This window comes from Chiloscyllium plagiosum, unplaced genomic scaffold, assembly GCF_037043375.1.
Source record: "Chiloscyllium plagiosum isolate Xiang-an unplaced genomic scaffold, Cpla_swu_hap1 HiC_scaffold_17, whole genome shotgun sequence".
Classification (NCBI taxonomy): domain Eukaryota; kingdom Metazoa; phylum Chordata; class Chondrichthyes; order Orectolobiformes; family Hemiscylliidae; genus Chiloscyllium; species Chiloscyllium plagiosum.
The window spans coordinates 63536623-63551607 of record NW_028270155.1 but is presented as its reverse complement, the minus strand read 5'-3'; the positions used below and the strand labels follow the sequence as shown (position 1 = coordinate 63551607).

Genomic DNA, 14985 nt, shown 5'->3' with positions numbered 1-14985 from the left:
ACAGTCCCGGGGGGTGGGTTTATACTTGTAAGGCAGGGATGTGGGTTGACTAATGGACCTAGTTTTGGAGGTACCAGAGAGGGCTAAACAGAGAAGATGGAGAACAGGGAAAAGGAAGTGAGGGAAGGATTGAGTGTTGACGGTGAACAAAGACATGGTCACCTTCCATTGGCCAAGGAAGAAATAAGGGCAGGATAAATTGTATGTATGTAAATGTACGGAGTATAGTGAACAAAACTGGGGACAGGAAACAGAGATTTGTCTCGTGGGATATGATGTAGCAGCAGTGAGGGAATCGATATGGTTAGAGGTGAGAAACTGGAAGGGAGTGGTGACCTTGTTAGATATTTATTATAGACGTCCAAATAATGGGGAGGAAATAGAAAAGAACATTTGCAGGCAGATTATGGAAATCTTCAAGACAAGTTGGATTGTGATCGTTGGTGATTGCAATTACCATAGGGTAGACTAGTCAGTAAACAAGTGTGCAGGAGAACAGTGTGGAACAGTACATTCCCAGTCCTACAGAGAGGGAGCAGTATTGGATCTGGTCCAAGGAAACGAGGGAGGCCAAGTGGAGAATGTCAGAGTAGGGGAGCATTTGGGAAATAGCGATCATAGTATTAATCGTGTTTGATATTATGTTGGCAAAGGATCAAAATCAGTCAAAAAGGCTGGCAGCACTCCAGGTAGAGAAGTTGCCTGACCCAGATGGGATGCATCCTAGATTGCTGAGAGAGAATACGTGAGTCTTTGACAGAAATTGTTTAGCTCTCTCTGAGCACAGGTTTAGTTCTGGGGAACTGGAGGATTGCAAAGTGACATCATTGTTTAAGAAAGGGCAAAGGATAACCCAGGAAACTGCAGACCTGTCAGCTTGTTATCAATAGGAGGAAATCTGATGGAAGCTATAACAGGGGATAAGGTAACGATATACCTATAGACAGTCAACACGGTTTTGTCAAGTTTCAGCAGTATCTGACAAACTTAATTGAGTTCTTTGATGAGGTGAAACAGGCAGTGGTGAGGGTAGTGCTGTGGATGCTGTACATTTGGACTTGTAGAAAGCATCTGATCCGGTGCCACACGGCAGGATGGTTCGTGAATTAGAAAGGTTTAGGATTGATTGGTCCTTGGCAGCATGGGACCAAGGCTACAAGGTCGAAAACAGACGGTAGGTGTAGATGAGCATTTCTAAGACTGGAGATGAGTTGAAACTGTTGTTCCCTGGGGTCTGGTGTTGGGACCCTTGCTTTTTCTGATTCATACAAATGATTTGAAGTTGGGTGTTAAGGGTAAAATCTCTAACTTTGCAGATAACACTAAGCTCAGGAGAATAGTGAATTGGGAAGAGGATACTGAGGGACTTCACAGGGACATTGACAAGGTGACCAAATAGGCAGACACCTGGCAGATGAATTTCAAAGCAGAGAAATTTGAGGTGATACATTTTGGTAGAAAAATCACGATACAGAATCCAGGCTCAATGGTACCACCCTGAGGGGAGGTACAGGAGCAGAGGGAACTCAGGGGTCATGTGGATGATTCTCTGAAGGTGGTCAGACAGTTTGAAACAGTTATTGAGAAAGCGTATAGGATCCTTGGGTTTATATAGGAGCCAAATGTATAAAAGCAGGGAGGTGATGCCATACCTCTGTAAATCATTGGTCAGACCACATTTGAAGCATTGTATTCAGTTCCAGGCACCTTATTTAAGGAAGGATGTTAAAGCCCTGGAGCAAGTATAAAGGAGATTTACCAGACATTTCAGGATTGCCAGCAAGAGAGCTGGGAGTGAAATGAGGAGAAACTTCTTTCCTCAGAGAGTCGCTAAGATTTGGAACGTGCTGCCAGGGAGAGGGATGGAGTCAGATTCCATTTCAGCTTCCAAAAGAGAACTGGATATATATTTGAAAGTAATGGATTACAGGGGTACAGAGATAGGGCTAGAGACTGGGACTGGCTGGGGAGTGCTTTCAGGAGCCAGTACAGACCAAATGGATCAAAGGGCCTCCTTCTTTTAGATTTTTTTTTAGATTACATTACAGTGTAGAAACAGGCCCTTCGGCCCAACAAGTCCACACCGACCCGCCGAAGCGAAACCCACCCATACCCCGACATTTACCCCTTACCTAACACTACGGGCAATTTAGCATGGCCAATTCACCTGACCCTGCACATCTTTTTGGACTGTGGGAGGAAACCGGAGCACCCGGAGGAAACCCACGCAGACACGGGGAGAACGTGCAAACTCCACACAGTCAGTCGCCTGAGGCGGGAATTGAACCCGGTTCTCAGGCGCTGTGAGGCAGCAGTGCTAACCACTGTGCCACCGTGCCGCCCTTCTGTCCTCTGATATTCTATGATTCAATAATTCAAGGACTAATCATTTGGACAATGGGATTCTGGCTAAGAGAGGAATTCCCAGCCATGATTGAATCAAGTTCTAGCTGGACTGTACTTACCAGTGTCACACTTGGGTAACTGGGCAATTGGACAGACAATGCCATGTGACAACAAACCTCTTTATATGTTTAAGCAGCTGTCTTACTGGGCAAACATCTGAGACACTGAAGAATGAAAAGCAGGAGTGGGTTCTCCTTGTTGTCGCTTTCTCTCTATCCAGTTTGCAAGTTTTGAACCCTGTCAGCTGATCTTGATTATCCACGTGCCACAGACCAAGGTTGTAAAAAGAACTCAACCTATCGCTGCTGTCTCCACACAAAATGGATAAACCATCAATCGACATCTTTAAGCCACATCGATGCTGAAATTAACACAACCACCAAATTCAGTCTGGAGTAAGTCATCAGTCTTCAAGAACTATGTACCCCTTCAATATTATTGGACTCTAAATTGGATGATCTACCCTCCTAGTCTGTCACTTTAGCCCTAACATCAGATGCATGGACTTTTCCCACAAACAATGTTAAACTGACAGGAGGTGTTGCAACTGGTTTCCCTCTTTTTCCTATCTTAAATAATTAGTAAATTTCCAATCCAATGCACAATTCTCAAAACAAGGTAGACTTGAAATTATGATGCACTGACTGCTTCAATACCTATAGGAGGAAACATCAGAGGTTGGGAATTTAACTAAACCAAGTCCCATTATTTTTTCCATTCAATTTTCTGAAACTGATATTGAAGCCTTGATTTATGTTCCGTTTTCCCTCTTGCAATGGTCACATTGCTGTGGAAAGACATGCAAAATACTAACTTCACAAAATGTCAATATCTTTCATGGAATTTCATTTTCGAAATGCAAAGTACATGTTAGGGAATTTCATGGTGACAAAGTGATAGCCCTTGGAAAATGTAATTGTTAGAACAGTTTTCAATTCTCAATGACAAAGACAACCTATAAATTAAGATCTTCTACCTGGTTGGAAAATTAAATCACTTCACATCATTACAGTTTTATAGACATTATCCGTCCCTCAAGAGCATTTCAGTCTCCTCGGAAACAAACTGTGACCTCACATCGTAGATTAAGATCCTGGCTAAGGCAAAAATGAGTCTGTTTGAACTTAACACTGAGTTTAAAGAGGTCTGCTAATTTTAGGTTTCCTTCATGTTTGAATCATATGCTGCTATCTTTTCCCTTCCAGTGAAAATGGAATCTGTCAGAAATGCATCCAACAGTTTCACATCTGGGTCGTGTCCACCATTTTAATGGGTATAGGAGTCTCCAGGACTCCACTGGAAACCAGATCTTTGTGTCTGTTGCAGTATTGCCTTTCTTTGTGTTTAATTAGCTCAACTCTCCCTCAAACACTCATATTAGAATAATCTTCGAATATTAACCACTGTATTACTCAGAAGATCTTTTCAATCTTGTGATGACAGCAAGGCCTTATAGAGCAGGATAATAGGCCACAGATGGAAAGAAATTTGCAATCATGAGGGAAATGCTGTTGAGCAAACTGCTGGAGCTTTGTGCTGACAAGTTTCTCTGGTCCGGATGGACTCCATCCAAGTGACTTAAAAGTGGCGGCGAGTGAAAGTAGATATGTAGTTTCTCATATTGCACAGTTTGCTGGATTTGGGGAAATATCTGTTCCAGTGGAAGAAAATTAATGCAATTCCTTTATTCAAAATCTGTCAGAGCGAAAATATTAGAAGCTATGATCAAAGATATTATCATAGAGCACTTAAAAAAATTGAAAATAATTAGGCAGAGTCAACAAGGCTGTGTGAAAGGGAAACCATAACAAAATGAATTAATTTACTAGAGCTCTTTGAAGAAGTAACATGTGCTGTGGAAAAGGTGGATATACTGCACTGATTTCCAGAAGGCACCATGTCAAAGGTCAGGGAGGAAAATAAAGCCTGAGGGTGTAGGGTATAACACATTGATATGGACCGAAGATTAACTCATTAACAGGAAACAGAAAGGCGGCATAAATAGGCCTTTTTCTGGTTGGCAAGGTGTTACAAATAATGTGCCTCAGGAATCAATGCTGGGGCTTCCAACTTGTATAATTTATATAAAGGAATTGGATGAAGAAACCTAAGGCAGAATTGCTAAATTTGTTGATGACACCAAAATAGGTAGAATACAGAGTCATGAATAGGACAGATTGAGGCTACAACAGGTTACAGAGAAATAATTGGGTGAAGATTTGATGAATGGAGTATAATGTGGGAAACTGCAACTACCCCGTTTTAGAGAAATAAAACAGAAACATTTCTAAATGGAGAGATTGTAGACCTTTGTGAAACACAGCAATCTGGGTTTATTAGTGAATTAATCACAGAAATCTAGCATGCAAGTACAGCAAGTATTTAGGAATGCTGTTAGAACGTAGTTGTTTATTGTGAGAGGGATTGAATACAAAAGTGGGAAGGTTGTGCTCCAGTTATGCAGGGCACCAGTGAGATCACATCGGTGGATCTATGTATAACATTAATCCCTTATTTAAGGAAGGATGGAAATGAAGGAGGAGGTTTAAGAGACCCAAGTGGGCATGTTGGCTAATGAGAAAGGTTTGGACAAACTAGTCTTGTAAATGCTGGAGCTGAGAAAAGTAAGAGGGGACTTGATTGAAATGTAAGACCTGGAAGGAATCGAAGTGGAGGATGTGGAGATGATGTTCTTTCTTTATGGGAGAACCCAAAACTAGAGGTCACTGTTTAAAAACAAAGGGTTTAAAGATGGAAATAAGGGGAGTTGTTTTCTCTCAGAGGATCATGTATCTTTGGAACACTCTTCCTCAAAAGATGGCGGAAACAGAAACTTTGAGTATTTTTAAGTCAGAGGTAGATAGATTCTTGGTAAGGGGTGAAAGGTTATGGAAGGAGGAGGCAGAATGTGGAGTTGAGGTTACATTCAGAACAGCAACCCCTCCCCCCACTCCCATGATCTTCAATAAGATCTTCAATGGCAAGGACAGGCTCAAGGGGCCAGATAGCCTATTTCTGATCCTGACTCATACGTACATATATTATGTTTTACACTGTCTCCTTTAATTCAAGGTCAATCGTAATAGTTTGGAGCGGGTGTGTGACCTCTTCCAAACCTCCTGGTGACAAGCTCATGTAACCTCATATTATGTCTGCCCAGAGATAGACCCATGTGACTTCTTGGTCTGCAGACAAAGTCAAACTGAACCTTTTTCAAGGTTAGGCACAAGCTTAACATCTGGATACAACAGAGACGGCAGCTGGCCTACACTCACAGGCTCAGAGTTAGTCTGACTGAACAATATGGGGAATAAAACAGTTGCTGCTTTGTCACAATGGTGTAAAGGTCTAATTTCATGTTAACTCGCAAGCAGAATATACATAGTACTCCAGCTTGAGACCAATAATTCCAACTGTTCAATCTAATCTTCATACCTGAAGGATCTCATCTCTGGAACATTCTCAGAAACTTCTTCAACACTCTCTAACATTCATCTAAAGTGTGGTACCCCAGCACCTGACACAATACTCCAACTGAGGACTCACCAGTGTCTGAGACAGGTTCAGCATCCCCTCCCTGTTCTATTATTCTGTTAATAAAGTGAAGGATGCTTTATTCTTTGTGCTGTCAGCTTTAATGACTCACACACATGTACCCCCAGGTCTCTCTGCTCTTGCACATTCTTTAGAATAATTGCCTTTGTTTCATACTGTCTCTCTATGTTCTTTCTAACAAAGTGCATCACCTCACACTTTTTTGCATTGAATCTTCTATGTCCAGTCTACCATCCCATCAATGTCCTTTTGAGGTGCTGCACTACTAGCCTCACAGTTTACAGTGTCTTGAAGTTTTGTATCTTCTACAAACTTGGAAGCTTGGCCCCTATACTCCATGATCTAGAATTTTAATATAAGTCAGGAAAAACAAGGGTTCCAATACTGATCCCAGTTTGGAAACTTGTCATCTCTCAGGAGAACATTCTCTCAGACAATGCACATTGATCTCTGTGGAGAAACTGCTTCATACAGCACGAGTTCTGTTGGAGACACACACAAACATGGAAGGGTAAAACTCCCAGATGAATGTCCATTGTAGCGATGTTGATTTCCGTACCAACTGCTGCCCTACTCAGAGTATACACAAATATTAACATGAGTTCGCAGAAGGAGTAGGCCACTGAGCCCCATTTGTGCAGACATTTTTAAATGGCAATGTAACATGTAACACACTTAAATTATTTTGCAAGCTCGATCCAGCCGTTAGGAAAGAGACCAGAGTGGTTCAAACATTGGGGATGCTGAAGACAATGGCTTGCTTTCTGTAGTTCCTTTCTGGGAATAGGTATATTTTTCAGCACTTGTCCTGAAGTGTATTGGGCTCCACACATGTAGTGAAACAGAATAGGCATGTGTGCAAAATATAATGAGCATTCCATGGAAGCAACACAGAAATGTGCAAGTTTAACATCTTACATCAAGAAAGATTTCTCCATTTGAGACCAATTTTACCTGAGCTTGCTGATGGTAAAAGAAGCAATATAAATCCTAATTTCTGCCCCCGCTATTTATCACTCTGACAAAGGATTTTCATGAATAATACTAGCATGAAGTGAGAGGCAGAATATCCTGTTCTCACTGGTGTTCTCACAAGCTTGGAGACAGGGAGGGTAAATAATTAGGTGGGATGGTGTTTTACCTGAACCCTGCTGACTTCCCATCTTCACCAGAGTTAGGGTCTGGGCTGCAGCTAGACTTCCCCACCATGCTCATAGTCAAGGCCCTTAAGTGCTGAAAATGTGTTGCTGAAAATGCGCAGCAGGTCACGCAGCATCCAAGGAACAGGAGAATCGACGTTTCGGCCATAAGCCCATCTTCAAGAATGAGGAAAGTGTGTCCAGCAGGCTAAGATAAAAGGTAGGGAGGAGGGACTTGGGGGAGGGGCGTTGGAGATGCGATAGGTGGAAGGAGGTCAAGGTGAGGGTGATAGGCCGGAGTGGGGTGGGGGCAGAGAGGTCAGGAAGAAGATTGCATGTTAGGAAGGTGGTGCTGAGTTCGAGGGATTTGACTGAGACAAGGTGGGGGGAGGGGAAATGAGGAAACTGGAGAAATCTGAGTTCATCCCTTGTGGTTGGAGGGTTCCTAGGCGGAAGATGAGGCGCTCTTCCAACAACCGTTGTGTTGCTATGGTCTGGCGATGGAGGAGTCCAAGGACCTGCATGTCCTTGGTGGAGTGGGAGGGGGAGTTGAAGTGTTGAGCCACGGGGTTGTTGGGGTTGGTTGGTCCGGATGTCCCAGAGGTGTTCTCTGAAACATTCCGCAAGTGCGAATAATGGATCACAAGATGGCCTCATCACACCACCTCTGCTGGGATTAACGCAGCTACAAGTGGGCATGGTGCTATGTGGCATGCTAGACTGATCAAACTGTGTGGGCTGCTTGTCACCTCTGGGGAGAGTGTGTGTTGGTGTCCTTCAATCAGAGGCAATCAGGAACTAATTGAGGGAAAGCAGATCAGGAAGGGATGGGTTGGTGAGAATTGCCCCTGCATTTGTTTCCTACCCTCCTGGCCCCTTTTTCCCTGCAACTTCCCACAGCACTATCCCTGCTACATTACTGACCTGTGGCTTGGCTCCTCCAGGAGCCTAGGATTTGGGGGAGTGGGGGGGGGATCCTTCTGACATCATCCATGACCACCTCAGTGGCACTGCCGAGCACATCAACTGCCAGCAGCTCTCACTGTATGGCACTGCTACCCAAAGGGTAATGATTCCAAGGAAGGCTCTGTCAATAGGTGTGCCACTGCCTGATTGGCATGTGGTTTGGCTGGTATTTGTCCTAAAGAAACACAATGGGTCTCTTGCTGACTCTTTCCAGTCATCAGGTGAGACCTCTGATATTTCAACAAGACTGCCTCGGGTACATCCTTCAGACTGGGATACGAGCACAGAGTAGGTTCAAACAGAGGGAACGGCCAGAAAAACACCAAGTATTATTGAACATACAGTCTAGTTAAAACCCAAAGTACTGGGATGATATCTAAATGAACTGTGTTGTGAGGCTGACATTGCCCTCAGGGAGAATGATTATTTACGTGTCCGGAGTGTGGTTGGTACATCTCTGGATGAATTTGTTCACTATTCCAACTGCAGCCATGCAGTGTTCACTTTCATCAAGGTGGTGCCGTAAATGTCCACAAGTCTCAGTCGGCCCTGAGTGGAGAAGGAGAGGATTAAATAATCAGGTCAATACAAATCAGCTCCAGCCCTTCGAAATACCAACAGGAAAACACCCACAGTATGGTCTCGGGGTAAACCCGCTTTGTTTTATTCTGGGAGTGGAATCCCTTTCTCAGCTCTTTCATTAACTGGTTAATGAGTTTGAGAGAAATTTCCAGATTTGACTCAAATCGATCAGTGAAATCTTCAATTAAATTGTAAGCAGCGAAGTTTCAAACTGGTGCATCAATCAGTTCATTACAAATAATTTAAACAGTAATATTCCCACTATGTTACTATGCTTTTACAATGATTCAAACTTATCAAATATTTCAAAAAACTAGAATAATTATTAACTGGGACCACAGCAAATCCACAATCTGACAGAGGGATCATTTGGACCAATTTACGTGAAGAACCTTCTGTCATAGAGAAACAATGGAGCACAATGAAACGGACAGACTGTAACCTCTCCAATCCAGAATGTTCAGGATCAAGGGATCTCTGGATACTGGAATTTTCTGGATTAAAGAATAACGTTAGAAAACAAAATTGGAGAACATCAAACTTATAAATGTTCACCTACAGCATAAAACACCGATAAAACATTATAAAGCAGTAAAAATATTGCGTTACTTATGCCCCATTTCCACTCACAAAGTATTGGACTAAAATGGTGCTTAAAGTTAATCAAATCCACTCAGAACATTTCTAGAACACTAATGTTTCTAAACTCTAGATTTCTAGACTGCAGAGGCTGGAGTTTATTTCCAATTTTATATCTCATTTACACAGTCGAAACAGTTTGGGATCTAATTGTCTCTTTATTCACTGATGGGTTCCTATCTTCATTCAGTGAACAGGGATTCAGTTTTTAGAATTCTGTTTCCTGTGGGTTTGTTTGTGAAGTGAAGCTAATTAAGATGTCACTCCATGGATTTTGCTAAACCTCTTATCAGAATTGGTTAAAAATGGTCTGCAATATCCAAACTTCCACATAAAAGCTCAATCCTGTAACGTATGTTGGAAATGTCCACATAAGGCCATGACCTGGAGGTTCTGGTCTCACTCCGAGGCTTGACAGTTAAAGATGGGGTGTTCATAAACAAAAAAACAAAATTGCTGGAAAATCTCAGCAAGTCTGGCAGCATCTCTGAAGAAAAATCAGAATTAACGTTACGGGTCTGGTGACCCTTCCTCAGTTCTGAAACGTTAACTCTGATTTCTCTTCATAGATGCTGCCAGACCTGCTGAGCATTTCCAGTGACTTCAGTTTAGTGACCACTTCTAAATGCTTCTACCATATGGCAATGGCAGATGGCATGAGCAGCCGTGGTGAGATATCGAAATGAATTAGACCTTTGACCGTCACCCTCAATAGTTCCAGGCTTCAACATGTGTCTAACAGTACATGTTACCACATTTCAGATCCCTTGAAGTGGCCAGTGAGCTCAGTTGGCTGGATGGCTGGTGAATATCAGATTGGTGCCCCCAGCACACAGTTATCCTCCAATCTAACTGGGGTGGGTTCAAGACCCTTCTCCTCACTCCATTCATGGTGGAGATTGATGGGCTGTGAGTTGGACCTCTCTTCAGGCAGAGAACTGAAGGAAGCCATGACAAACCTCCACCATCTGCTACAAGCAGCCATGCTGTCCCAATAAAGCAGCAAAGAGAATTGCAGTGCTTAATTTTTCTGGAACAGGATCATTTCACGACCCCATTGTTCATGTTGCACATATCAGACAGCTCACTAATCATTGCTGCATTATAAAGTGACTGATGCACTAATTGGGTGCATGGCACCAGCTTCACCAACAGGGCAGGGAGAGTGGTTCCTTCTACATTTCTGGCCCTCCCAGGCTGTAAGGAGTCACCAATTAGTCCGATATTTACATTGAGGGCCGGAACTGTATTTGATTAATCCAGTCATGGGATTCAGTTCCATTAGTAAGGAATGGTTTGTGATCACAGGCAACAGAATACTTATGTAAAAGTCTGTCTTCCTGACAATATCCATAATCTGTGAATTCTTTAAATGATTCATTGGTGGAAAGATGTACTTCCCATAGTTGTGTGGTAAGTAACCAATGAGGAAACCTTTTACTATACTCCAGGTTGGTTACGATGAGATCCTCACCAAAGCAGACACTCTTGATGAGCAGTTGGATTTGAATTGTCAAACAGCTGAGGCCTTGCAGCTGGATTATTAATCCACGAGGGAGTTGAGGTTTACAGTGATTGGGCGGGAAAGTGAAGATTAGGCCAAGGTCAGATCTGCCATAATCTTTTTTTTAAGTTTAAAGTACTCATATGTAATGGGATTTTTGCCAGTATTTCCTTCAATGGACATATAATTGAGCTGAGTTTAAATTTCTGATGGAACTGTCTCACAGAGGTCCAACTGTTGCAGACCTCAATGTGTGATAGCAAAGGGCGTCTATCACACAACAGTCATGTACAGTACCCTGAAATATCACAGAACGGGTCCTTAATGGCAACCTAATTGCTTAAGAAAATTGTAAGTTGTTGATGTAAACTGATTTAACTTGAGATGTACATTGTCCAGATCAGAATAATATATTTATAAAAACATTTAATTACCTGCTGAAGAGGGTGTGCTGATGCTTGATTCCTAAAGTGGAAATTTACAGCATCAGATGAGTTTTCAATCAAATAAATGTTTATAAATAACAGAATGGAGACACTGAATAATAATTGGACCTTACCAAGGGTGTTTCACAGGCTCTGCCTGTCACTGGGGTAGTGACATTGACATGATTGGAAAGGTTACTCTGTGTTGTAATTTTAAATGGGTCACCACTTGGAAAAAAGGCAAAAATGTCCTGGAAAGAAATATGGTAAAAATATTGAAACAGATCATCTGAAAGTAAAAATTCATACCATGAATATTTTATAGAGGTTTTTATTTCCAATTTGTTGTCAGTCGTTCTAGTAAGTGCTCAGTGAAATAAGCAAGGTTTATCTATTTTTAGTGCATAAATTAAGTAGAAATAGAGATGAGAAAATACCCATTGCCCTGATATTTCAGGTGACACTGTTTTACAACAGAGTGTCACACTGTGTCTCAAACAATAAAAAACCCAACAATCTGCCAAGGATAAACACAAAAGTATTTAACATGTCCAGCAGTATCTATGGAAAAGGAAATGAGAGAGTTAACATTTTCAAATGTTTGACCTTTCTTCAGAACTCAGAAAATGAGAAGTGTAATTAGTTTTGAGCAATTGAAAGGGGGTCAGGGAACATTGCAGAATGTCTGTGTACTCGATCAGTACCCAAGTACCAGTGAGTCTTGGATAAATGTTGAAATACTTCAATGGCGACTAAAACATGATCATTGTTATCACGGAGAATCAGTCTGCAGACTCCAAATGTGAGAATTCCCAAGTCTTAGCCCTTCAGTGGGTGCGATTGTGTAACTGCTCTAACTACCCCGGATTGGAGGGTAATCACACATTAACAGGAGTAGAACTGGGGGCTAACCAGGGGCTCAGGCTGAGATCAAGGTTTGGACTGCTGAAGGAAATCCAAACATTTAAAATTGAAGCTTTAATACAGCTCTCACTGGGGCCCTATTCAGCCTTCCCAGTCTGGTGGAGGTTCCAGATGTACCTGCTAAACATTGAGGCCTAGCAGGCAGGGACACATATAACAGATAGACATGGAGCAGGAGCAGGCCATCAGGCCTTTGGGCCTGTTCCACAATTTAATAAGATCATAAGGAGTAGAAGTAGACCATTCGGCCCATCAAAGGTTCTGCAATTCAATAAGTTCATGGCTGATCTGATCATTCTCACTTCCACTTTCTTACTTATTTTCCAATAACCCTTAACTCTGTCACTGATTAAAAATCTGTCTACCTCAGTTTTGAATACACTTTATGGTCCAGTCTCCACAGCCCTTTGCTGTAAAGAGTTCCACAGAACCTGTGCCCTCTGAGAAAAGATATTCTTCATCATTTCTGTCTTAAATGAGTGATCCCTTCCTCTGAGATTATGCCCCCTGACTGTAAACTCTCCCACAAAGAGAAATAACTCTCAGCATCTAGGGAGTGTCAAATCCTCAAAGAACCTTAAATGTTTCAAGAAAGTCATCTCTCTCATTTTGTGAGACTTCAACGAGTACAGGCCAAACCTACTCAACCTCTCATCATAAGGATATCCCTCCATACAGAATCACAGAATTCTTATAGTGCAGAAGGAGGCCATTGCACTGGCTCCAGCACTGATCCCTGTGATATTCTGTGAGTTAGAGGCTGTCATCCTGACAAATGTTCCCCTTATCTCAACTCTCCAACATCTTTTAGGAGTGGTCTTATTCTCCACAACCACCTGATGAAGGAGCAGCACTTCGAAATCTCGTGATCCCAAGTAAACCTGTTGGACGATAACCTGGTGTTGTGTGATGTTTAACTTGGTCCACATTTTGAATGAGTGTGTTAGGCAGGCAGTTTTCCAATCCTCTGGGAATTTTCCAGAATCTAACGATTCTTTGAAGGTTACCGCTATCACATCCAGTATCTCTGTAGCTACCTCCTTTAATATCCTAGGAAGCAGCCAATCAGGTCCTGGGAACCTTTATCCCTATTAGTTTCCTTAATACTTTGTCTCTGCTGATTTATTTCCTCCCCAGCCTCAATGTTTCACCTCTTGATTATTTTTAGAATGTTATTACTGGTTTACACTGTAAATGTAAAAAACTGACTCAAATCCATTTTTCACTCCCATTAATAACCTTTCACCTCTTGCTTTAACAAGAATTTAGCAAATTCTGACATCAAAATATTCAAGCCCTCTGCTTCTACCACCTTTTCAAGATGACTCTCTGAGAAAAATATACTTTGCTTCCTCTCCATTTCTCAAGCCCCGAGTTGTACACAATGACCCCTCATTGTAGTTTCTTCAAGATGAGGAAACATCCTTTCGACATCCACCAAGTCAAAGCCGTTTAGAATCTTATATATTTCAACCATGTCATCTCTTACTCTGTTCAACTCTAATGGATACAAACATAGTCTGTCCAACCTTTCCTCACAAGTCAACCTTTCTATTCCAGGTGTTAGTCTGGTAAACCTTCCCTGAACTGCTTCCCATTTATTTCCATCTTTCCTTAAATAAGGTGAGCAATACTCCACAGAGTATTCCAGATGTGGTCTCACCTCCTCATTTCCGTATTCCATTTCCCTCTCATTAAATTATATCATTCTATTAGCTTTCCTAATATTTTGCTGCACCCACACACTGACCTTTAATGATTCCCGTATTAGGACACACATATATCCTCTGCACCTGAGAGCACTGCAATCTCTCGCCATTTAGATCATAAGCTTTTTTTTATTCTTTCTGTCTAAATGGACAATTTCATGTTTTGCTTCATTATATTCCATTTGCCAGATCTTCCCCACTCACTTAACTTATCTACAGAGGAACCTCGATTATCTGGCATTCGATTATCCAAATTTTGGATTATCCAAACAAGATCACAAGGTCCTGATGTATGGCTAATCTATGTTATCCGGCATTCGGTTCACCGAACGGAATGCTCCCCGCCCGTGGCCTTCGGATAATCGAAGTAACTCTGTATATCTTTTGGAAAACATACCTTCTGTCCTTTTGTCCAAGTCATTTATGTCAATTGTATACAGTGGAGTCCCAGTACTAATCCTACAGCACACCACTCATTATATCCTTCCCAGCTGTAACAGGCCCATTTATGATTAATCTCTGCTTCATTTTACACAGCCATTTTAGATGGCACTTGTTGTTTTTACTACAGTCTGAGCTCTCTCTAATTGGCAACGCTAACGACCCCCTGGTTAAACCTAACTTTTGTAATGACCAATGGAGAAGTGGCCCTGCAATGGAATCAGTGCACACCTCCAACATTGGCCGGAACAAATACTTGGATGCTCGTATCTGGCATCGAACCATAGACGGTGCTGGGAATGGCAGCTTTCTCCACTTTTCACTGTACTTGAGGAATGAACTGTGACCTTATTGAAACGTACAAGATTTTTTGAGGACTTGACAGGGTAGATGTGGGGAAGTTGGTTTCCTTTGTGGGAGAGTCTAGGAGCAGAGGGTATAATTTCAGAGGAAGTGTTTGCACATTGAAGAGCGAGATGAGGAGGCATTCCTTCTCTCAGAGGGTGGTGTATCTCTGAGACTTTACCATATAGGGCTGTTGAGGCTGGGCCATTAAGGATATCCAAGGCTGAGATAGACAGATATTTAACCAGGAAGGGACTCGAGGGTTCCAGGGAAAAGGCAGGAAAGTGGAGCAGAGGATTATCAAATCAGCCAGGATCTCACTGAATGGTGGAGCAGACTCAATGAGCTAA

At 42.1% G+C, this 14985-nt stretch overlaps 2 protein-coding genes across 2 annotated transcripts in view; both read right to left on the bottom strand.

Moving 5' to 3' along the window:
• LOC148147385 (adhesion G protein-coupled receptor G2-like) overlaps positions 1-7170 on the bottom strand; it is a 43901-nt gene extending 36731 nt beyond the window's left edge. Inside the window, exon 1 of the mRNA XM_087996128.1 lies at positions 7103-7170. Coding sequence (XP_087852254.1) covers positions 7103-7170 — 68 coding nt within the window. The remainder of the gene's footprint in view (positions 1-7102) is intronic.
• The window catches only part of LOC148147384 (uncharacterized), a 184590-nt gene that overhangs the window by 92554 nt on the left and 77051 nt on the right, over positions 1-14985 (bottom strand). Inside the window, exons 9-10 of the mRNA XM_087995607.1 lie at positions 11351-11467; positions 11226-11256 (exon numbers count right to left, since the gene is read on the bottom strand). Of these exons, the coding sequence (XP_087851733.1) occupies positions 11226-11256; positions 11351-11467 (148 nt within the window). The remainder of the gene's footprint in view (positions 1-11225; positions 11257-11350; positions 11468-14985) is intronic.